The sequence below is a fragment of the Rhineura floridana genome, chromosome 9, assembly GCF_030035675.1.
Source record: "Rhineura floridana isolate rRhiFlo1 chromosome 9, rRhiFlo1.hap2, whole genome shotgun sequence".
Lineage (NCBI taxonomy): Eukaryota > Metazoa > Chordata > Lepidosauria > Squamata > Rhineuridae > Rhineura > Rhineura floridana.
The window spans coordinates 63,522,380-63,547,626 of record NC_084488.1 but is presented as its reverse complement, the minus strand read 5'-3'; the positions used below and the strand labels follow the sequence as shown (position 1 = coordinate 63,547,626).

Below are 25,247 nucleotides of genomic sequence, written 5' to 3'. Positions count from 1 at the left end.
AATAGAAAATAGGTAATTAAAAATTCAAATTTATGCCAATTAAATAAGTAAAAACAATTAATAAAAGTTAAGATGGTGACAGATTAAAAACATTTGTAAAGCCAGTGAAATACCACAAGATATTAAAATGTATGAATCTTGAGTCAAAGTTTTGATAACTTTAAATTAAAATCTTTAATAGAAGAGGACCAGGTGTGCTGACTAAGTATATTCAATATTTGCAGTACATGTGGACAAGGTCCATTAGCTGATGAGCATGACCACATCCATCCACCCAGATAACAAGGACCATTCAAAGAGCAATTCAGTCTAAGCATTCAGTATATTGACTTCCTACTTCAAACGTGAGAGAATACTAAGGGGAAAAGGTATTAAATGTGTCACTAGTGAGATGTATTAGGCCAAGATATTTTACTTTTTTTAAAAAACATTGGTTACCACCACCATCCCTTCAGCTGAAAAGACTACTAGAGCAGCTTGCAGATCAATTAGGAAGATCATTCCTGCCCTTAGCTTTACAGTCTAAAAAACACCGCCCAAAAATGGGAAATGGATAGGATGGGAGAAGGAAAAAAGCACACTCATGCACCAATTCTTAAAGTTATCGTTCTTGTAACAACCAGCTGGTATGGAAACAGTTCAGATGGCCTGATCAAGTGGCCATTGTCAAGTGATAGATGAAGGAAAAGAGTCCTAAGGCAGCAGATCTCTCAGCACAGCTGGTAAAAGAGCCTTTTCCCCTTATGTCCCTCTGCTGCATCCATCTTGCCCAAAGATCCCCAGGAAATTTCAGTACTGAGCACAGCTTTGAACTCAGGTTTTACTTAATCCAAGAGACTACACCTTATCAGCTCACATCACAAGCCTCAGTGTCTTACAAATACTGCCCTAGAGAGCAAGATTGCTAAATTACACTGGCACCTCAAGGAATAGTCCGATCCGCCTCTGCTACCATGGAGATATTGCAAAATAAATGAGGGACATAGCCTTCAACAGGATGTTGGGGGAGATGCCTCATAGCTTTTCTTATAGGATACTTCAATTTCTCAACAATTTGCATCTGGATAACTAGAAACATTTGTTTTCTGGAATCTTGGGGCTAACTCACAGGCCTATAAAGCAATCAATCATAATTATGCCCAACAGATTCCCTAGCTGAGCTGACGGAAGTGGTCTCAGGTGTACTGTTGAGATCTCCCAGACTGTTGCTTCTGGGGGATGTCAACATCCATGCTGAGGCCACCTTATCTGGGGCAGCTCAAGATTTCATGTTCTCCATGACGACCATGGGACTGTCCCAATATGCCACTAGCCCAACACATTGAGCAGGGCATCATGTAAATTTGGTTTTTGCAACTGGACAGGGAGAGGGCGTACTGAAAGTGGGGGGCCTTACATCAGTCCCTCTGTCATGGACAGATCGCTGCTTGCTGAAGTTTAGACTTACAGTGGCTTTTCCCCTCTGCAAGGGTGGGGGACCTATTAAGTTGGTCCTACCCCAGAGACTGATGGATCCGGATGGTTTCCAAAGGGCTCTGGGGAGTTTTCCAGCTGATAGGCCTGGCGCACCTGTCAAAACCCTGGTTGAACTGTGGAATACAGACATGACCCGGGTGGTTGACACGATCACTCCTGAGCACCCTCTCCTGTGTAGAGCTCGTACAGCTCCATGGTTTACCCTAGAGCTGAGAGCGATGAAACAATATAGGAGACGACTTGAATGCAGATGGAGACGAACTCCTGGTGGATGCAGTCACACCCTGGTAAGTGCCTATGGTAAGCTGTATTTAGGGGCAGTGAGGGCAGCAAAGAAACCATATTTTGCTGCCACTATCAAATCATCACTCTGCTGCCCAGCGGACCTCTTCAGAATTGTCTGGGAGCTATTACATGCTGGCTCCAAAGACATGGTAGAACCATCTGAGGCCTGCTGTAATGAATTTGCTAGGCACTTCCAGGATAAAATCTTTGACATCCGCCAGGACTTAAGACTCCAGTGTTATAGCAGATGAAACAAGTGAGGTATACAGAACACAGCCTTGTCTTGATTTCTTGGATGAGTTTCAGTTAGTACGGCTTGAGGACGTTGACAAGGTGCTTGGACAGGTTCGTGTAACCACTTCTGTACTGGATCCTTGCCCTTCTTGGCTAATAAAAGCTAGCAAGGATGGAACAGCCGGCTGGGCCAGAGAAGTGATTAATGCCTCTCTGCGAGAGGGAGTGGCCCCTGGCTGCCTGAAAGAGGTGGTAGCGAGACCACTCCTGAAGAGACCCTCCTTGGGCCCAGAAAATCTGAATAACTATAGGCTGGGAGCAAATGTTCCATTCCTGGGCAAGGTCCTGGAATGAGTGGTTGCAGGCCAGCTCCAGACACTCTTGGATAAGACTGATTATCTGGATCCATTTCAGTCGCATTTCAGGCATGGTTTTGGCACGGAAATAGCCTTGGTCGCCCTGTATGATGACCTCTGTCGGGAGAGAGACAGGGGGAGTGTAACTCTGTTGATTCTCCTTGATCTCTCAGCGGCTTTCGATACCATCGACCATGGTATCCTTCTGGGAAGACTGGCTGAGTTGGGAATGTGAGGGACTGCATGGCAGTTGTTTTGCTCCTACTTGGCAGTTCGGTTCCAGAAGGTGGTGGTTGGGGAACATTGCTCACCCCCTTGGATTCTCCAGTATGGGGTTCCACAGGGGTCAGTTCTATCCCACATGCTGTTCAACATCTACATGAAACCACTGGGTTCAGTCATCTGGAGCTTTGGAGTATGTTGCCATCAGTATGCTGATGACACGCAGCTCTATTTCTCCTTTTCATCTTCTTCAGGTGAGGCTGTCAATGTGCTGAATAAGTGCCTGGCTGTGACAATGGACTGGATGAGGGCTCAATCCAGACAAGACTGAGATGCTATTAGCGAGTGGTTCTTCTGACTGGATGGTGGATGTCCAACCTGTCCTGGATGGGGTTGTACTCCACCTGAAGGAGCAGGTTTGTAGCTTGGGGGTTCTCCTAGAACAGCCTTTCCCATCTTTCCTGACCATTGGCAATGCTGGCTGAGGCTGATGGGAGTTGTGGTCCAACAACATCTGGTGGCCCACAAGTTGGGAAAGGCTGTCCTAGAACCATCTCTGTCACTTGAGTCTCAGGTAGCCTCGGTGGCACAGAGTGCCTTCTACCAACTTCGATTGGTGGCCCAGCTACACCCCTATCTGGATAGGGATAACCTGACTTCAGTTGTCCATGCTCTGGTAACTCCAAGTTAGATTACTGCAATGCACTCTACGTGGGGCTGCCTTTGAAGATGGTTCGGAAGCTGCAGCTTATGCAAAATGCAGCAGCCAGATTGGTAACAGGGACCAGATGGTTCAAACATATAAAAACTGATTCTGGCCTGCTTGCATTGGCTGTCTGTGTGTTTCTGAGCTCTATTCAAGGTGCTGGTTTTAACCTATAAAACCTTACACGGCATGGGACCACAATACCTGATGGAACGCCTCTCCTGACACAAACCCACCCGTACACCACGCTCAGCATCAAAGGCCCTCCTCCGGATTCCTACTGAGAGGAAGCTGGGAGTCTGGCAACAAGAGAGGGGGCCTTCTCAGTGGTGGCCCCCAAATTATGGAATGATCTCTGTGACAAGGTGTGCCTGGTGCCAACCCTGTTATCTTTTTGGCGCCAGGTCAAGACGTTCTTCTTCTCCCAGACATTGTAACAGCATTTGAATAACATGTGTTCTTAACTTGCTTATTGGTTTTTATGGGTTTCAATGGTTTAAATTTGTATACTTGTTTTTAACATTCTTAATTGTTGTAAATTGCCCTGAGAGCTTTGGCTATGGGGCGGTATATAAATGCAATAAATAAATAAATAAATAAATATGTATTTTTGTTGCTACACATTTTTGGAGTGTACAATTGTTAATACCACAACACCAGGCACTACAGCAACTGTGAATCCTGCCTAGAATCCTGCCTTCTATTCTTCTGCCAACATGCCTCTTCACTTGTATTACCATTCCTTCGCAAAATATTGGCAGGAAAAGTGTGCGGGAGGGGGGAATATAGATGAAGAGCAATATTTTTCTCTAAATGACATCATGCACATGTTTGTGTCTGTAAACAATAGCTTTCACCTTGAATCACACTCAATATAGGTGCTTCAGAACTTAATTACTAGAGACAGAAGTTGCCAAAAGTAAAAAGAAAAAGCATTTATCTTGACTCTTTCCAGCATAATTCTATCATAGATAATTATCAAAGCAGGCATTAGTCTAAACAATTTTTTACAAGTCTCACATGAACACTCCCCTAAGCATACTTTAATAGCTGGGCGGGGGGAAATATAACGGCCATTGTCTTTCATGTTTAATTCAATGTTTCAGCACAGCACATACATCCTGTATTGCAATTACATTCACAGAGCTGACTGCACTGTTATGTCAAGATCTTAGTTATCCATCTCCCAAAGGTGCTGATGAAAAACATGTTAAAAGTCTCAGAGCCAACCACTAATGCAGCTGAATAACTGTAGAACACATTTCAGCACTTTCAAAAGGAAGGACTGCAAGGGATCAACAAAGTCAATAATTTCATACCTGCTCTATGCTGAACTTAATTGACTACCATTTCCTATGCCTATAAAATGTTTACTGTCTAGAAAATCTACTTCTAATGTACATGATCATAATTACTGTGCAGTCTATAGTGAATTTATAGTAAATACTTAAGCATTAACAAAAATGATAAGTAGTTGTAAAATGTAGATAGTCTTAAAGTGCAAACAAGAACTTGGATGAGGCAGAAGAGCCATGGATAGCAGCACAGGTATCTAGATCAGAAGGGCATGTTCTCCAGCTTTGGACCTTCAAGCTCAATTCCTGGGAACTGGAGCTGGAAGTCAGGAAGCTGAAACACAACAGGCAGAAGCTAGCGAGGCAAGTGGAGAAGGCCCAGGAGTCTCGTATTTATACCAAGCCTGGCCTGTTCAGAGATGTCATGTCTCCTGCCAATTGCAGGGCCCAATGTTATGCACTCCTATTATCTGCTCTGTCTGATGAGGGTTCTAAGGCCTGAACACACGCACTCCGAGGTACCCATTAAGTTAAGTCCAAGACTCAGCAGAGAGCCCCAATAGGACAATTGCACTCCTGGTCAATCCGCATGTTGCATTTTCAAACTGGCAGATAAACCTAACATTTACATTATGTCCCCATTTATATATCAGATTTATATCCCGCATTTTGACTGGAGTCCTCAAAGTGGTTCACAACATTTATAAAACACAATAGATGCATTAAAAACATGCATAAACAAAAACAGTGTTGTTGGAGCAGGAGCCTGGTATTATCTTTAACTCACTGTCTCTCTCTGGTCCTCTTTCTTCCACTGGGTAGTTAGAATGGTATACTGACATACTGCTTCATGTGTACTACATATATGCTCCCAGTTCCAGTTCCACCTCAGAACGCAAGTTTTCCAGCTCCAGCAACTGACTTCAGAAACTTGGACTGAAGAACAAGTAGCAGCGAGTATACTCCTGAACTCCATCATGCCCAGTGAATAAGGCACATCCCTTCTAATACTCAAAGTTCCTGATTAAATCCTGTCTGGCAGGAAGATCAAGAAATCTCAGTGATGCTAACCACTTCCCATGATCCTAAAAGGTGTCAGCCATCTCCCCTGCCCCCACCCCAGTTCCGCTGGTGGTATTAACAGACTACTTGGCAAACATGACCTGAAAAGTGCCAGCTGTCACTAAACCTCAACATGGGTTGAGTCATACGTTCTTTGTCCCTCTGCCAGCCATCAGTGAAATTGGCCATCTAGGTTGTGTTACTTATGAGGAGACCAGAAACTATTCTGTTTGTAAATAGCAAGATCAAGGTAGATAAAAGGAGCTCTTTAATTCAAACCTATTTTCAATATTCTGCTTTGTCCATTTGTCCTCTTGCTCTCTTTTTTATTCTTAATAAATGTCATAATTTGGCTGTTAGGGTCTTGTGTGTATTTTTGCCAAAATCACAGAGTTGGGGTAAACCCCTCTTGAGCCTCAGTCACTTGGTTGATGCTACAGAGGTATAAGGTTTGGGTTGACAGAGAAAAGCAGGTTGCACTGATTGCTGGGAGAGACAAGGAGCTTTTGGCAGAGAAAAGCAAGTATCTTAGGACACCCGTCTAAGCATCTGTTCTTGACCTTTCAGAATTCACTCCCATCTGGAGGCTGTAGGTGTTAAGGGGAAGTGTGGTGGCAGCATCACCAGCTAGTTTTGGGATAAAACTGGCCTCCACCTTACAAAGCAGTTGTGCAAGAAAGGGCATAAGCAGGCTCTCCTAGCCTTGCCCTTCCGTTACTGAACACATCCTCTGGATCTTGATTCAGGTTCAGCCGTTCAGTGCTCCCTGAGTTCTAAGTACTCCTCTATTTACCTTGATTCAGGAAAGAAATGGGTACATGTACTTCAAAAGTATTTAAAGCAGCAAAGCAACCAATACAGTGTTTCCCTAAGGAAATTCCAAATAGTGTGCTAATTTTAGAGTTCAAATTCTATACAGAAGGGTAGATTTTGGCTTAGAGAACATTTGGGGAAATGTTTTGACAGAAATAGCTGTTTGACAATGCAACCAGTTACCTTGAGGGGTAATCAGCTTTCCTCCTCAAGCAGAGGTTGGACAGCCATCTGCAATGCATTATTCATTCATTCATTCCATATATATACCACTTATATTTAAATAAAACTCTAAGAGGTGTACAGCATAAGTCAAACATCTTAAAACAGCAGATACAAAAAACTACAATTGATAAAATACAATAAACTGAAAAAAATCCTCTTTAGTATCAACATATAGTATAAACATTGCAGATAAAATTAAGTACAAGAAATAAAAGAAAAAACATAACACTCAACAAAATATCTGCTAATCTTCAAAAAATAAAAAACAAGTTTAAAAACAAGCATATTTTTAAACATAGCAGATTAAACAAAATCAGCTCATTTTTAATTATAATGTAATAAAGCAAAACAATGAAAACAGCCAGCCCCCTTTATAACAGAATTTAATCTAACTACAGCTGAATATAGATACCATTTAGTTTACTCAAACACACCCTTGCAAGATCAACATACTCGTGTTTAAACATATCAATATTCTAAACCAACACACTCAAGCTTACTATTTTAACACACCTAAAATCACTCTCTACAAGCACTCACATAATGCAACGAGCAGAGGAGTAGACTGGATGGCCTACAACATCCACTCCAATTCTATTATTTGAAATATAAACGAACTATATATGAAGGATGGGTATGTAAGATTTCATTTTTGTCAATTACAAGGTCCCTTCTATTATTTGAACTATATATGAAAGCTTAAGTGAAAAAATTCATTTTTGTCAATTATGCATGAGAACAACATTGCACAGATCTGATGTATTAAACATTTCAAGATTTCTAAGATAATTGTAGGAAAATAATTTTAATGCACAAGGTTGGACTGGATGACAGTCTGTAAAACACAACTCTGAGGAAACAGCACAGCATCAAGTTTTGTCAAGTAACATTCTCTCCCTAGTCAATATAGAGGGTATTATTTCAAAAAAGATGCTCTAGAAATTGTTCTAAGTCCACCCATCTACAAGTTCTCAACAGATGATCATCATTAAACCTCTATCAAGCATCTATATACTGAATTGTACAAATGTGATCTATTAGTCCATGGCCTCACTATTTGGCAACTCCAGTACACAAGACAAATGGCAGCTGCTGCCCTCTGAGGTCTGAAGTCAAGTCTTTAGGGAATCTCAAAGCCCAAATGGAAAAAAAAAAGCCTGTTCATTTGAGATTGCTCCAGGCTATAACTTTCAAGGCTGCCATTAGAATTATATAGAGGCTAATTATTTTTATAAGACTTAAAAAACTACAGAACATGCTCAGGTGTAAGCAGAAAGTACTTTTTTCCTATTACATTAAAATACTATTGCTTTTGTCGTCAAAACACTATTGACCAAAGTCAATTTAAAGATATTAAGGAACCCAGATGTTAAATTCACATTATATTGAATAAAGCATTAACATTTCTACCAATACAAACAAGAGCTTTGTTATGTTCACTTTATTTCACATGAAATAAGCCAAGAAATAACATATGCAGTGTACTTTTCAGCAAGCACACACATTGGCATGATTTAATTTGGGTCCTACTTGGAAAGATTTGGTATAACACTGGAAAAAGGAAAAGCCTTGGGGATTCTATGTGATTCTATGACACTTAACATAGATGCAGTTTCCATACAGTGTCTGAAAGAGTCATGGATGGAACCCAAGAATTCATCATAATCATCATAAACTTAATTTGGAGATTAAGATATCTATTTCTTAGACCAAGAAGCAGGGAAAGAAACAGTACTAGAAAAACAACTCTTCTCTGGGGGTGGGGGGAGTTCTGGTAATCGATAGATCCGTTTTGAATGTTCATAGCGAAATTCAGACTTCCAATATAAAATACTGATCAGTAACCAATTTTTTTATATAAAAACTTGCATGGAAACTCCTTCAGTGCAAATCAAACAATTACTAGCTTCTATAAATCCATTTAGAGAAGGACCATTCTTTACAGAAAAAACATTTGAAAATAACTGTGCTTAGTTAAAGGAAGGAAAATGTAAAGAAAACAAATTGAGAATGATTTATATGAATGCATAGTGCTGAAGTTAATTACAACTAACCCAGTAAAATAGCACCTTTACTATTGTACAGCAAGTAATAGCCTTAGACACAGAAAGCAGAGCTCTTTCTACTCTTTTTTGCATGTTCAGTCCCACAGCACACTACATTAAGAATTAAGTAAGTTGTAAATATGTCATACAGAAACAGCAGTTTTTAACTAAAAGCAGAAGACTTCCCTGCTGTTTAACCATTCAGTGTATTCCACTGCAAGCAGGCTTCCTATAAACTGGTGTTATATTGTTGTGCAATAAATACCTGAAATTACCTTATAATTAGATTTTAATTTTAATACTTAATGGAGAATTCAAGTCACAACAAACTTTTGTAGACACAAACTGTTAAGGCACTACTTTTATCTTTCAAAAGGAATAAGCACAGACTTCACAATACCAAACTGTGTATTGATAAAATTGTCATGTTTTAAATACTAAGTTTATTCCTTCCAGCATAAAGATTTCTCTCAAAGCCATATAATACACAATCTGTTTATAAAGCATACCTATAGAATGCCCACAAAATTCAATATGCCTCAGGAGTTTTGAACCACTAGTCAAATTGTCTTAACTAGGACCTTGGAACAAAAATACATTTGGCTGATGCTAAGATTCATTATGTAAGCAGACATATAATAAATGCATCAAACATCTGAATTATCCACCAATGTGAACACACAGAGAAAGTTATCTCGACACTCGTCACAGAATTGTGTACATTTTAGAAATATATTAAACCTACTCTTAAAAGTAATTCATCCTTATTCATTCTGGAAATTTCTATCCTACCTTTCGTCTACAAAAGCCCCCAAGCCAGCTTATAACAGTTAAAATGGATACAAATGTATACAATAAGGTCAACAATAAGATTCAGAAGTAGTGAGTGTTAAAAACAAAAGCAATACTAAATCCATTTGTACTGTAGCAGCAGGGAGAAAAGTCAGATGCAGAACATCTTTACTTTAAGTTCAATAAGTCTACACTTTAAGTTTAACATAGTTAAGCTATGGAATTCAGAGGCAGGATGCAGTGATGACCACCAGCCCGAATGGCTTTAAAGGAGGACTAGACAAATTCAGGGAGGATATAACTATCAATGGCTACTAGCCATGATGGCTATGTTCTGCCTCCATGATCAGAGACAGTATGCTTCTGAATACCAGTTACTGGAAACTGCAGGAGGGGAAAATACTCATGTTCAGTCCTGCTTGTGGGTTTCCCACAGGCATCTGGTCGGCCACTGTGAAAACAGGATGCTAGACTAGATGGGCCATTGGCCTGATCCAGCAGACTATTCTTATACCACCATCCAAACATCTGGAAAACAAAAATCTCTCAATCAGCAACCTAAAGGCTAAAATAACTAAGCTAATCCCAATAGTGAACTCATTCTTCAAATGCTGATCCTTGTGTAACCAAAATGGCACCATGCACTCATCCAAGGGAAGTATCATCCAGACTGGGAGAACCCAAAGGTTTGTAGATGTATACCATATCTTTAGAAAAGTGGGGGTGGGGGGGGAAGGGAAGTCCCTCAAACAGTCAAATGCATTCTGAACATGCTCAGTGACCAAGGAACACTGATTTACTCTTAGTGGGGGAACAGAAAACCAGGGGAAGTGGAATGGAGTATCTTGGGTAAAGGCATGGCTTGCTGGCTGGCATCCTGGGTTGGAGTATTCCATACTGCTATATTTTGTTGCAGGCTCTTCTTGTGAATATATACAGTGACCATCTGAGAACAATCAGTTGGCAAATGAACTGAAGTAGTTGACCTTGCTTAATATGAAATTAGCATGCAGATTATTTTAGCCAGACACCTCTTTTGAATTAAATATTAACTTTTCTTATGTGAAAACAAATACATAGGGTGAGATGTTAGTCACAGAGCAAACACATTGAAATCAAGGAAATAAGTCAATGAGTCTACTCTAAGCACAACTAATGTTGGATATCACTCATATAATCTATGAGGGAAAGTGCCCTTTCAACATCAGACAAGTGCAAATATGGTTGAGGGCAACATGTGCCTATTCCCTCTTTTAAGGCCCAATTTAAAGCTGCCACACACATATCATCTGCCTACGCCAGTGCTCTACAATGCCCTTCAGGTTTAAAATTGTACTTCCTGTGTCTGTTGTCCCATATATAAGCAGCATAAATAGGCCAGCAATCTGTAAACCAGGCAGACAAAATGGTAGCATGCTAAAGCTGAACACAGCCATCTGTGTGGAAAGTCTACACAGGTAAGTGATTTATATGTTGTAGTAGCAGGTTTAAAATCAAGCCTAGGTAGTAAGAAGCTATCTAAATGATCTTGAAGTAACTGTTCCCATATTTATAATTGGTGTAAAAAGCACACAATTGTTACTACACACTAGACTTTATATCCTTCTACAGCCACAGACAGTTTACATCCACTCCCCTAGTCTAGCCCCTTTTGCTAAGCTCTCAAATTAAACAGAAAAGCTGTAAAACAGCAGGTTCTCAAATTAAAGCACACTTTATGTTCAGGGGTCTCCACACTTATAGGCTGACTTCCTGTCAGGAAGAGCTCTATTTCACTGCCTAGCCCAATCAGCAGGGAGCTCACAGAATTAAGTGCCAGTTGATATTACTTTGTTTTACATTTACCACCCATGAGAATATTGTTCAAAGATCCAGTTAGAAAATCAGCATGGTATCATCCTTCTGACTAGACTGCCAAACCACAGGGTGTGCTCTCTTAGCACAAAATTCACCTTAAATGGTTGGGTTTTTTAAGTCCTAGTGTGCAGGTGAAGCAACAGGATGCCTTGAAGCTTGAGGGGGGACCCCTTGCTTCTGTAGCTAAATTATGACCTTTTAGTTCTTAACATCTGCAGTGGGATATTTTAACTTACAATTGCTCTGCTGTTTCTCACCCCACTCCCAACAAATAAACTCTTAGTGAAAATATGGGATTTCTATATATTAGAATAATCCCATTTTTCTTTTCCAGGTATCATCACTAAAATAATTAAGGAAATTTGAAGTGCATGCAAACATCATACAGCAGGGGTACATATATGTTATTTATGTTAAAGCACTGATTTGGATAGTATTGTATTTTTTCCTTGATATGTATAAATGTGCGTGTTCAAGTGACAGTCTCTAACTTACACATCCTGTATGTGTAGAGAGCCTATGCTTGAATGCCAGACAATTTTTCGACTCAGGAAAACCTTCACTCTGATGAATCCCAATGCTCCTTTCTTCTCCAAGATCAAAGTCTGGGAGGGAGAAAATGGTTCTGCAAATCTGAAACAGAAGCCAACTGCAAGTAGGTTACTTGGCTGGCTCCTCTACATTCTCACCAAGAAACTCTTTCCCATCCCCCACCCCAAACTTGAGTGGTCTGACGCCTTTTGAAATTCCGACATACCAACTGTGAAACTGAGAGAATGCTGTGTTCATGTCATAATACAATAATTATCTGAGAACCATTCTCTTTTCATATCAGTCTTCATCCAAGAGCCAAGATGGCTCTTGGTTCTAAGTAGCTTTCATTGCATTTTCTGAGGAAAATAGATTGGCTACAATAAACAAAACTGCTGGAGATGCAAGATTGCTTTCCATTTTTAAAAAAAGGTGAGGTGGGATTAGGGGGGGGTCTACCGTGAAAGTTGCAGAACTGGTGTTTTCAGAATTCAAACATGTAAAGGGTTTGTTTAAATTTCAAGCAGCTTTTCAAATCAGCCTTATTGCTCTAAAAAGTGACATTTGTTTTCACCCTGTACCAACTTTCCCTGAATTCTAAGGCAGTGACTTTGATAAACCCTAGAAACAGACATTTATATAAATTAGGGGAGTTTATATTTACAACTAGATATAATTATCATCCTATGTCAGGAATGGTAAACTGTCACCCTTCAAATATTGTTGGACTATAACTCCTAACAGCACCAGCCAACATAACCAATGGTTAGCAATGATGGGACTTGTAGTATAACATCTGGAGGGCCACAGTCTTACGTTCCAGTTGAACTCCGCTGTGTTCCAAATAAGTTAACTAGCAATGAGGGCAAGAGCACCCATGAGCTTCCTCATAGTGAAAATATTATTCTAGGTATATTCCATCAGGTTATTTGTGGTACAGAAATAGAAAAGGAGAGGTGAGAATGACATGTCCTGAATGTCCCATTTCAACAGCCCTCTAGTTGGAAGGGTTGTCCAGAGAAAGCAAGGATTTTAATGTAGGTCTGATTGGGTAGCAGGTGTTCCACATTACATGCCCCTCCCCAAAAACTGCAACTCTTCCTGCAAAACAAGACTCAAATTACAAGAACACAAACTTATCCCTTTACTACCAGCTTTACTTCCTGGACTCACTAGTATCAAATTATAGCTACAGTCCAATCCTAGATTTCTCTGTTGATTTCTGTGGGCAGTTTCATTTTCTACCAAGGGGGAATTTAAAATGGGTTCTCCAGTGTGAACCTATAAGTACCCTATTCAGACAACAGAGATGTGTCTGAATTTTTCTTATCTCTCTAGTTCAGTGGTAGGGAACCTGTGGCCCTACACATGTTGCTGGATGACAACTCCCACCATCCCTGACTATTGACCAAATCTAGCTGAGGCTGATGGAGTTGGGAACCCAATAGTATCTGGAGGGCCAAAGTTTCCCCACCCCTGCTCTAGTTGGTAGTCATCCACATTTCAAAGTTTATGTACTTTGAAAAGGTTTGTACAGCAATATACTTGCTGCATTGGTATACCCGATTTCAACAATGTAGTTGGTCTCCCTGACCCACATGAAAGCTGCATACGTTTCCCTGCCAACAACTGGGCCACACAGATAAGTGAATCAAATCATGACAATCTTGCCCTTAGGAAGTATCTTAGCTCATTGCTATGTCTCCTCCAAGTTAACAGGTGTCAAAACTAATTTCATAGGAACCTGAGACATACAGATTTCCAAGCATGTCAGACATGATATTTTATTAAATTAGATCTATTGGTGTATACTAGGAAGTCACTTTAATGCAGAATTCTGACCCCTTTCTACACATTAAGTATGTTTTCATAATCACAACTAGGATAAAAGAATTGTAGGATTCTTAAAAACAATTTTACTTCATGTTTTCTAGTGGAGCAGGAATTTTACTTTCTTATGCTTGCAAACTGAGTGTTTATTCCAAATCAAATCAACTGAAATAAAAAGGTTGTTCTTGTATGCGAGACCCATGACCATCTAGTGATTGTCACTCTTTCCACAGCAACACAGATTTTTCCCCTTTGCAATATTAAAAATTACATAGAACTTTCACCCACTATTTCAAAGTATTCTGAAAATAAGTTATGCTGAGGAACAGGATATACATATGGGCACTGAGGAACACACAGCCTTTTCTGGATTATCATATCTGTCATCTGATACCCCAGGGGTTGCTTCCATGCCACCTGCAAAGGCCTTCATTTGTGTCCCCCCACAAGTGCCCCATACTCAGGGCTTTCATTTTAAAGAAAGAAAGAAAAAGATATGAAGCAAATGTGCAGGCATCTTTGTAAGCTATTTCTGTGATATCAGCCAGTCTGGCTGCTCCTACCTATCAGTGTTTTAGTCAATGACTAAAGTCTGAGATGTGACTGATAAATGAGTTGTTTGGGTACTAGGCAATAGGTATCCCGGGAACCTAAAGAGCTTCTGTTTTTCCCTCCCATTTAGAGTTTTCCTGCTTCTGTCTTATTTTCTAGTAGTCCTTGGAATCTCTGCAGTTTGCCCTTCCTTTTTTCCTAGCGACCAGGATGCATAATCCCTATAGTGGGTTTGTCCGAGATCAGGTACTCCCTATAAGTTATTTTCTGCAAATACTACACATTACGTGTGGGTGGATGTTAAATAATCCCCTCCCCAAACAGCAAATGAAAAATGTGAAAATTTTGTAAACAGGCTCAGGTAGCTGCTATGTAGGAGCTGATGTCCATGCACTCATTATAATCGTCCACGCAAAGGGACCATCTTGGCATGTATAACCAAGACCTGGGCAGATGGGCTGAAAGGACTTATACTAAACCAGCTGTGTCCACCCAGGTACTCGATGCAGCACCACTCCAGGTCAGAGGCACGGAGGATCACCATTATCCATAAAAATTCCATCTCCCTCACCAGGAGACTAATCTGCACTGTGTCTAGATTCAAGGGATTGTTTGTGGTGTTGGGTCAGAGACACAGAACAGGGATGTTGTTAGTGTACCACCCACCCTGCTGCAGTACAATCTCCCTAACCGATCTGGTAGTCTCAGATGTGGTGTTGGAGAACCCCTTCACAGTAGGGGGACTTCACACTGAGGCTGCCTCAAATGGGCCAGCTTGAGACATCATGGCCTCTGTAATGACCATGGGGCTGTCCCAACACATGTGGCATGACATACCCTCAACCTGGTCTTTGCCGCAAAGCAGATTAGTAATAGTCTATTGATTGGGAGGCTTGTTGTGTGTCCACTGGAATGGACAAATCATGCTCTGGTGAGGTTTGGGCTGAACACAGATACTACACACTGCAGGGGTTAGGGACCTATTGAGATAGTCCATCCTTGGAGACTTATGGAATCTGAAGGATTTCTGAACGCTCTGGGGAATTTTCCAGCTGACATGGCTGGTGCTCCTGTTAAGATTCTTGTGATGCTGTGGAATGCTGAGTAGTGTCATGCTGAGGAATGCTCCTGAGTGCCCTTGCCATCACTGTGGAGCATGTAGGTCACCTTGATACTCTAGTGACCTGCGTGCAATAAAACAGGAGGACAGGCAGTTAGAGCACAAGTAGAGTAAACCTCGGTCTGAACTTGACCAAACACATGAGATCACATTACCACACCTACGTGACGGCAGCAGTGAAGAAAGCTTAATTTTCCATCCCCATTTTGTCCACAAGTAGCCATGAGGCAGAACTTTTCCAAGTGGTGAATTGGCTTCTATCATCCAGCTAAGAGAGCGTTGCTCTGACACTCTCAGTAGCCTGCTGTAACAACTTTGGGAGGCATAGGAAAAAATTGCTCAGACACAGTAGGATGCCATAGTTAGAGCAAGTCCAATGGAGGCATCAAGGGGTTGACTGGGTGGATCCAGGGAGTGATTAACACTTCACTGGAGGAGAGTGAAATACCATCAGCTTTGAAGGAGGGGAAAGTGCATCCTCTCCTTAAAAGGACTATCACCCAGTGTCAAATATCTCCCTTTTGTGCAAAGAGCTTGATAATGTGGTGACAGTCCAGCTTCAGGCATGCTTGGAGGAGAATGAATATCTGGATCCCTTCCAATCTGGCTTCAGGCCAGTCATGGCACTGAAACTTCCTTGGTCACCCTGGCTGACATTTGAAGGGACAGAGATGGGAGGACTGCTACTCTGATTGTGCTTCTTGAACTCTCTGCAGCTTTTGATACCATTGGCCATGGTATCCTGGAGTGGCCTAAGGAGATGGAAGATGGGGGCACTGTACTTCAGTGGTTCTGCTCATACCTCCAGGACTATTTCCAGAAAGTACTTATGGGAGGCTTCTGTTTGAAGCCATAGGAGCTTTCCTGTGGTGTCCCACAGGTTTCCATTCTGTCCCCCATGCTATTTAATATCTATGTAAGGCCACTCGGAGCTGTCATCAGGAGTTTTGGACTTTCTCTGTTCCATCTGAAATCGGAGAGGTCGATGAGGTGCTGGACAGGTGCTTGGAGGCAGTGATGAGCTGATTTTCAGCCAACAAGCTAAAACTGATACCTGAAAAGACAGAGGCTTTATGTGTTCCAGGTTCTCAAATCCAGGAGGTAGGAAGACGGCCTGTTCTGGATGGGGTTGCACCTGGAAGCAGGGCTTGCTCCAGGTTTCTGGAGGCCCGTGAGCCCCTTCGCCCCTAAATTTCCACCTCAATCCACACTCCTTTCTCTTGGCTCCATGTTTTGAAAGTGAAACAAATCTTGACTGATATGGAAACTCCGTATTGTCAAAAATCAACAATACAAAGTGCTTTTTCACCACACCCACACATCAAAAATTAACCCTTTGGTCTTCACTTCACTTCTTTTTCATAGTTAAAAATGAACATTTTTGTTCAGGCAAAGTCTGTAAACTAAAAAATAAACCTCAGTTTTGTTTCATTTTGGGATATCTTAATATTTGATATTATAGCAACATTAATAACATCGTAAAAGAAGAGCCCAACTGGATTTGGCAAAATCTCATCTAGTCCAGTATCCTATATTCATAGAGGCCAACCAGATACCTTAGGAAAGCTGACAAACAGGACCTGAGTACAACAGCATTCTCCCTACTTGCAATTCCCAGCAACTGGTATGCATAGGCATATTGCCTCTGATAGCAGAGGTAGAATATATCCATCACAGCTTGTAGTAATTAATAGACTTATTTGTTTATTAAAAGTGAATTATATGCAATTTCAAACAAATTCATATGTAAGATGTAAAATATTAACAAATATGAGCCAAATACTATCTGGGCTGTTTAAAACTATAATTCAGTGGTTTGAATTATTATTCCTTCATATGCCTGCTAAATAAATAAGGGATGGTGTGTGCAATTCATAACATATTGTGATCCATCTTGGGAGGGCTTTGCCTTGAAAGGTGGCATGTGCACTATAAAACTTTAGTTCATTTTATATATTTTGTCTTGGAAACTTTATTTTAAAAAATAAGTCATTTTTATCTTATTTAAATAGCTTCTTAGACTTGTGGGCCAGGGCCGGCAGAGTGCTCCGAGCATGTGCAAAACAAGTTTGTTTCTGTTTCTTTGTGAAGAAACATAAGGCTGCAGTCCATGCTGAATCCTGTTGAATTCAGTGGGGCTTATCCCCCAAGGTAAGGGAGAGTTAGGACTGCAACTCAAACGAGAAAAGTGAACAATGTGCAATGCAAGTCTTACAATATAATCTTTGTACAGTTTATATATTCATGCTGTGCTTCATATGTCTACTTAACACAAGCAGTAACACTATCAAACTTGTACATCAAACACAATGTAGTCTGTACTGAACTGGTAATTTTGCTACTGATATTTTCCCAATATTCTTTGAACAGGAATAGCTTTTGAACAGGTCATAATATGAACAAAGAAACAAATAATGAATGTTGGGCTACAGCAAGATTATATCCCAGAAGAAAGTTGCTGAATGAGATTTCAAATTTGTTTCTTTTTGTTCTTGCACCTCCAGTGCAGCTTTCTTACAGAAAGTAAATTGCTTACATACAGCCAGCTTGTGAACCAAATATGATATAGTTAGGAAAGTGAAAACCTTCCTAATTGCTTTCCTCCAAGCTTTGTATTCTCTTAGGCTGTAATCAGAGCTTGGAAAAGTTACTTTTTTAAACTACAACTCTCATCAGCCCCAGCCAGCATGGCCACTGGATTGGGCTGGTGGGAGTTGTAGTTGTAGTTCAAAAAAGTAACTTTTCCAAGCTCTGGCTGTAATCCTAACTTCACTTATCTGGGAGTAAGCCCCACTGAATTCAGTAGGACTTCTGAGTAGACATGGGTTAAATGAAAATGGACTGCCTTCAAGTCGATCCCAACTTATGGCTACCCTATGAATAGGGTTTTCATGGTAAGAGGTATTCAGAGGAGGTTTATCATTGCCTCCCTCTGAGGTTAGTCATTCCCAGCTGGCTAGGGCCTGCACATCTTGCCGCAGCTGGGGGGCAACTGGGCTTCTTGGGACTATGCAGCTTGCCTACGGCTGCACAGGTGGCAGGGCACGTAACCCCTGAGCCACTCATTGTGGGGGTGATCTTTTAGCTGGCCCTTTACACCCAGGAGACATGAGTGGGGATTTGAACTCACAGACTCTGGACTCCCAGCCAGGACTTGCCACTGTGCTATACCAGTAGGATTGCATTATTAGGCCCTTTCAGACAGTTCCTTCCCTCACCATTGCCTACACCTCATGCAGCTATTGGCCAGCCAGCTCCACCCCTTCTTCTCAAACCTGCTTCCTTTTCCAGCCAAAGCACTGTAAAGGGGCAGAGGCTGGATCCTGTGTTCTGTGCGACTGCTATGGCCTCCTCCCCCCATCCCAGCCAGAGAATGTGCCACCAAAAAAAGCCCTTTTCAAAAGGGGTTGCTTCTGGTCATATCCTGTTTGTGCACTATTCTGAGCTTGCCAGCCAGCTCCTCACGCCACCTATTCTTTTCCCAGCTGGAGCACTGTCACCACAAAAGGCCTTCTGGGTCCGTGTCCTGCCCAGAGCCGAAAGAATGAGGCTGGGGCGGCGCCTCCACTTGCTCATCCTAAGACACCTGCTCCTGAGCAACAGGCTCGAGGTCAAGAGGCGGTGCCTCATTGGAATCCTCCTGGGAACTGCTTGGGAAAGAAGGAGTTGGCACTGCCTCTGAAACTTCCTCCCCCAAGTTCTCTGCCTCAATTGGGGGCGGTGCGTTCGGCTCCTCGGAAAGGACATTACTCGTGGGAAATGGCTGAAGAGCAGGCTGCCCCCCTCCCGGATGCTCCTGTTCAGACACAACAATCCCCAACTCTGCTTCTTCTGACTGCGGAGGCGCCTGAAATTCATGCCTCCCCCCTTCCTGTCCCTTCTGAGTTGGCTGCAGCGTAACAGTCCGCTGGCCAGCTGTTTGTTGGTGGTGGTGGAGGAAAGTGGCTGCTGGCTCTCAAAACACAGACAGAGAGTGGGTGCTGTGCACACTATTGTTATTCTGGCCTAACCCCATGGCCCGTTCCCAGGCATCAGCAGCCCTCTGAGCCAACTATGGCTGCTGTCTGCACTAGGACAGGCATATGCTGCTACCGATGCCTTCCAAGTCCAATGCAGACTAATTTTCAGCCATAATCCCCATTCCACACCACGGCAACAATGCCATGGCACAGGGCACATTTACAGTTCCGGGATGAATCCTCAGCTGCCAGTTTGAGGCAGGGCAAGTGTCACGGATGTGATGTGCATGTGTGGCCATGCAGAGGGGAAGTAGCAATGGGGCCTATTTAATTCCACATTGCCAGGACATCTCTTTCTTCCCACTTCAGCTCTGGCCACAAATTTACATTGTCCCAGTCTACACATTTGGGAAGGCCCTTTCTGAGTCACAGGGGCCCTTGGCCCATGTCCATCTGGCTGCCTGCTGACACAGGGCCTGCTTGTAGCTTAAGTATACTCCTTGATCCCACATTATTTGAGGCTCAGTTGGCCTCAGTGGCTAGGAATGCCTATTTACAGCTACGGCTGGCTTGCCAGCTTTTTGGACAGAGATGACCTGACCATAGTTCTCCATGCTCTGGCAACTTCCAGATTGAATTATTCCAATGCTCTCTATATGGAGTTGCCTTGAAGGCAATTCTGAAACGTAAACTGGTCCAAAATGCAGATTATTCTCTATTATTGGGTCAGTTCTAGGTGCTCACACTAGTGCTTAAAGTTTCTAAACAGCTTAGGCCCCAAATATCTGAGACCATACCTCCTTCCCTACAGACTCTCTCAGGTCAGCAGGGGGGCCCTCTTGGTAGTTTGTGGGGGTGGCCTAGGAGAGGGCAACCTCTATGATAGACCCTAAGCTGTGGAATTCTCTCCCCACAGAAGTGTGTCTGGTACCTTCACTGTACAGGTTTCAGCACATGCTGCATATGCACCTCTTTAGCCTGGCCTCTGATACCTCAGATGTGTTTTCAAGGCCCACCCTATTTCTGTGACTCTTTTTAATATTGAATTTTAAACTGTTGCAACCTGTCCTGGGACCTGTTGGTGAAGGGTGAGTAATAAGTTATTGCTATTTATTCACCAAATAGTTAACTAACAATACAATGGTATACATGTCTACTTCAGAAGTAACTCTGTATTTCATGCGGCTTACTTCCAGGCTCCTGGGTACAAGATGGCAGCCCATGCTTTGGTTTAGGATTGGCATTGGGGAAACCAGGGTTCTTATGTCTTGAACAAGATGTATATCCACAATCAAGATCAGTAGGACATAGCTGACTTCCCACCATAAGCATGAGGTTATCTGGAGGCAGGGAGTGGAAAATCAACAATGACTGTACTCTAATGCCCCCCCCATAGCAGCCATGTTGCATTATGCCACACACACACACACACACACACGTGACAGCCATTTCGTGACTGGCTCTTCAGCACTCTCAAAATTCAAAATGTGCCCCCAGTTCAAAAAGGGTTGGCAGTCCCTATAATAGCCTTTCCAAAAAATATTAAAATACAGATGCACATGAAACATTGAAAACAAATATTTTACAGGAGAGGGTATTTCAAAACATTGCATTTTAATAAGCTTCAGTACAATTAATTCAAGGAAATAGCTCAATGAATAGATCTGATAAATAAATCATTGTACACAAGGGAATGTTCACTTACACACACTTGCATTTGTACATGCAACCCTCCAAAATTCAGCAGCATTTTAATTTCAAATAGGATTGGCTCAAACCTTGAAAAAGAATGCTATACTACAGTAGCACACAAGTAGATCTACATATATTATGGGCATGATTCATTTAAAAGGAACATCATGCTGAGGATTTCACTCTTTTGGCTGTTTTAATTACTTGGACACGAGGCTGGGGCCCAGACTAGGTGGTGTTTCTAGTTTCAATGTACTATATGCATTTCTGATAAATGGGAAAAGAATAGATGACCTGGCAGAAGGCTCAGACAATAACATGTGATTTACAGGACATAAATGCAGCTACTATAAGATTTATCTGACAGCCTTCTACGATAGTGGACTGTTGAGTATCCAATGGAATGATTTCTAGTCTGGAAAGTCTACTACTGAGTAGCCGTACACATTATTTATTTATTAGATGTTTTGGGTTGAAACATTTTTAAATGATGCACTTCACAATGCTCAGCCATAAATTTAGCTTTAAACTCTGGAGGGGAGGTAGTGTTATTGGAATGTATGTCAGACTGAATTAGGATGAGCAACACAATGCTTTTATAAAGTGGCCTTGAATACAACACTGACTCTTAAAAAAATGATCTTAATGTCAAATAAGCAGGAACACTTTCCTGTTAATATTACATGCAGAATTCCTTATGTTGCAATAGCCAGATAGGATGGCAAGCATCCAGTGTCAGAATTGAGTGTCAATTTAAAAACTGCTTTAGGATGTTGGGTTATTTTTGTACATTCATCTGAGGAAGAGTAAAGAAATACGATCTTAAACAACCTGAAACGTTGCATACCCTGGGCAGAAAAGAACTAAGACACACCAAAGGTACTGCACATATAGGTGGCAGCGAACCACTGAACTAAATGGATTCTTACTGCAGTATAATAAAGAAAAATCTTATAAGAACCTCAACAAAAGTTGTATCTTTTTTTTAATCTTTGAGAAAATGATGAACTTTTTTTTTCTTAGACCATGGGCATTTGGGAAATTCTGTGTCAGACAAAGCCTAACAGTAAAGTTAAGCTTATAAGTAAGAGTAGAGAATATTTTGAGAGATAGCTGCTACATATTAGATACATATCACAAAAAGTATCAATCAGAGAGAAATGCTCTAATTTAACACCATATCCAACAAATTTGTTACATTTTAAATCACACTTGCAGATGCTTATTTGTAACTGTATTGTATTATTTATGTGATTAAAAACTAGTTTTTGACCTGATCTTTCGATCTTTGGCACTCCATCCTCTCAATCTCTTCTTAAAAAATTAATTATTTTTTTAGCAAGAAGGTCACTTCACTTTCCACCCTATCCTGGTCTCACAAAAAGAAAAAAAAATCAATCAAACTCAACCCCATCTCCTTCCAGTATCTGCAAAATGTCGAGCTGCAATTCAATTTCATATCTCTCAAGCTTTCATGTAGCAACAGACAGTTTACCTCTTAAGAAAATAAATCACTTCTGTGATTGCCATACTGACCTCTTTGAATTAGGAAAATTCAGAGTGAAAAATGTAATTATCACCCTAGATCAAATCTGTATACATCTGGAGCTAATTTAAGCTTTATTTCTTACACCACTTTTTACATAGTCTGCAAAATATTTTAGCTACTCTTTTGTCTGAATGGATGTTATGGGTTTTTATTGTATTGGTTTATTTCAACTATATTATACAAAATCATGTGCTACCAACTAGCCCATTGCCATATTCTACCATGAGATTTCCATTAAAACAGCACTGTGACATGTATGACAAATAGGCACATTAGTGCATGTCATTTATTCCATTTTAGATTGTATCAGTATCCACACTGTCCAGTGTGGAGACTACTGACACACACACAATTATCAAGGTATACTTTGCTTTGTTATTTTTAAAATAAAGAAACAGAATGGGGGGACATTACTGAAGTAAGTAACAAAGGTTAAGAACAGCCACCATTTTAACCCAAATAACTTTTACACATTGAGCACTAATGTTGAAAATGTATCTCAAATAGCATATCTGAGCATCCACAATACCTTAGATGACTTAAAAAAAAAAAAGCTGTCTTGGAAAGCAAGAGCTGAAATTAGATAAAATTCTAGATTTTTACCATATTAAGTAGAAGCTAACAAGCTTATATTTTTTTACTGTTTTCAAATTTTAATTGTTTTATATACTGTTTTATCTTGTACGTCGCCCAGAGTGGCTGGACATCCAGCCAGATGGGCGACTAACAAATTTAATAATAAATAAAAAAATAAAAAAAATATTCATTTCTAGCAATGAAAGAAGAAATCGTGTCAACATGATTCTAACTACATCACTGAATAATAAGCACACTAGAAACATAACTGCTCTTCACTAGTTCATTGTAAAAATCCATTAGGTGTAATCTCCAGAAGTAATTGTTTTTATTGCATTTTATTGTCAATGCAGGTTATTGATTTTTCACACCTTCTATGATTCTTTCATTTGTATTCATGAAATGTCCATCAGCACAGTCTAAATACATTTGGCAATATAAGCACTAAGACGAATAAATCGATGTAAAAAAACATTAATTTTACATTATCCTTATTCGTCAGGCAAGTAAACCATAAGGGCTTTAAATGAAGGTCAAAGGTTTTGAAATGGGTCAAAACCCTTGACCTCTAGACCAATAACCTTCCCATTAAAAAAGGCTATTTTAAAGTTTTAAGTAGGGGAATTTACTACCAGGAAGGTATCATTTTTAAAAGGCCAAAAAAGAAAAGCTCAATAGAAACCTCCTATATAATTATAATGGAGAAACACAGGAGATGAGCAAAGGTAGCTATTTGATCTAATATATACTATTATTTGTTGACAACTCTAATTTTTCAGATTCTGTTAATCAAAGTGAAGTGTGACACTACTTTTCAGAACAGCAGATATTACAAAAAGACAAAAGCTATTCCTCCAAAGTAACTGAAATAGTATCATACTAAATCCATGTCAAAATCTTTATCTGGCAATTTACCTGCTAAATATAAAGTTACTTGACAAAATGTATACACCCTCTTATTAATATACTGGGAAAAGTTAAGGGAACAGATTTTAGGACACTATCTTAGCTCATCATGTGAGATGTAACATAGCTCCTGTAATGCATTCATCTCCAGCTGGTGGGTCATACCCTATTCTAATGAGGTTGGTTTCACCACCACCACCTTGTTCTTTTTTCTTAAGAGAAAGAGAAAAATGTAAGGGAAGGAAAAGTATAGGAGAGGGAGAGAAGAGACAGGCAGACATATTATGGCAAAAAAATTAAAAGTAGATCTCATGGTGTAGATTAGGGTTAAATGTGGATTTACAAAGCTCAAAACTATTGCTCTGAAGAATAATTGCAATAAACGTTAGCTGTAAAGGGTTTTTTTTGCAGCAGCTACTCATTCTCAAATCAATTGTAACCCACCTGAGAACAAAGCAGCATGACCAACTCCACAACTGAGCTACTAGATTTCATGCACACAAGACCTAAAGAAAAAGAGAAAAGGCATATAGTGATCAACTTGGCTACATGATGCAACTCGTATGTTTAGTATCTCCTGAAAATTCAACCCAATATCTGTTTGGTTAATATTATCTCTGTATTGCCAGTATGGTTTACATTAACAAAATGAGAAATCTAATAGCTTCAGTTTGTTTTAACGTTCAATCATAATACATCAGGATAAAACATGCTTAAAGTAGACACCAATCACTACCATGCTGTATTTTGATATAAAATGATGCCTTTGAGCTATTCAGATGAGATTACAATATTTGTACTCCAAGTTAATAAAAGCATACATAGCATATGGTATATTGATCTATAGTACTTACATTTCTTCACCTTGGAGTGGGTTGATCATTATATATGCAGAGAAGGGAAATGGTTCCTATGACCTTTGCTTTCTCCATTGAGCTCTCTCCCTTCAGCCCTCCAGCTATCAATCAAGTTTCCATTTTGTTTCATGGCAGCAGACATCCCAAACACTCTTATTAGTACTTTGACCCTTGACCCTCACCTAAACCTTAAAGGGAGGGGAGTGCAAGCAGTAACCTACACATTTGTGATTAGTTTATAAACTAATTTGGTTATTATAAGCAATTCACACTTCATACTACTTTCCTAGTATAGCATGAAAAGGTG

General features: G+C 40.6%; 1 protein-coding gene across 4 annotated transcripts in view; it reads right to left on the bottom strand.

Annotated features, from left to right (window-relative positions):
* Positions 1-25,247, bottom strand: part of LRBA (LPS responsive beige-like anchor protein) — a 654,576-nt gene that overhangs the window by 461,789 nt on the left and 167,540 nt on the right. For all 4 annotated transcript variants that reach the window (XM_061584671.1, XM_061584674.1, XM_061584673.1 and 1 more), the window contains exon 34: positions 24,528-24,589. In XM_061584671.1, the coding sequence (XP_061440655.1) occupies positions 24,528-24,589 (62 nt within the window). The remainder of the gene's footprint in view (positions 1-24,527; positions 24,590-25,247) is intronic.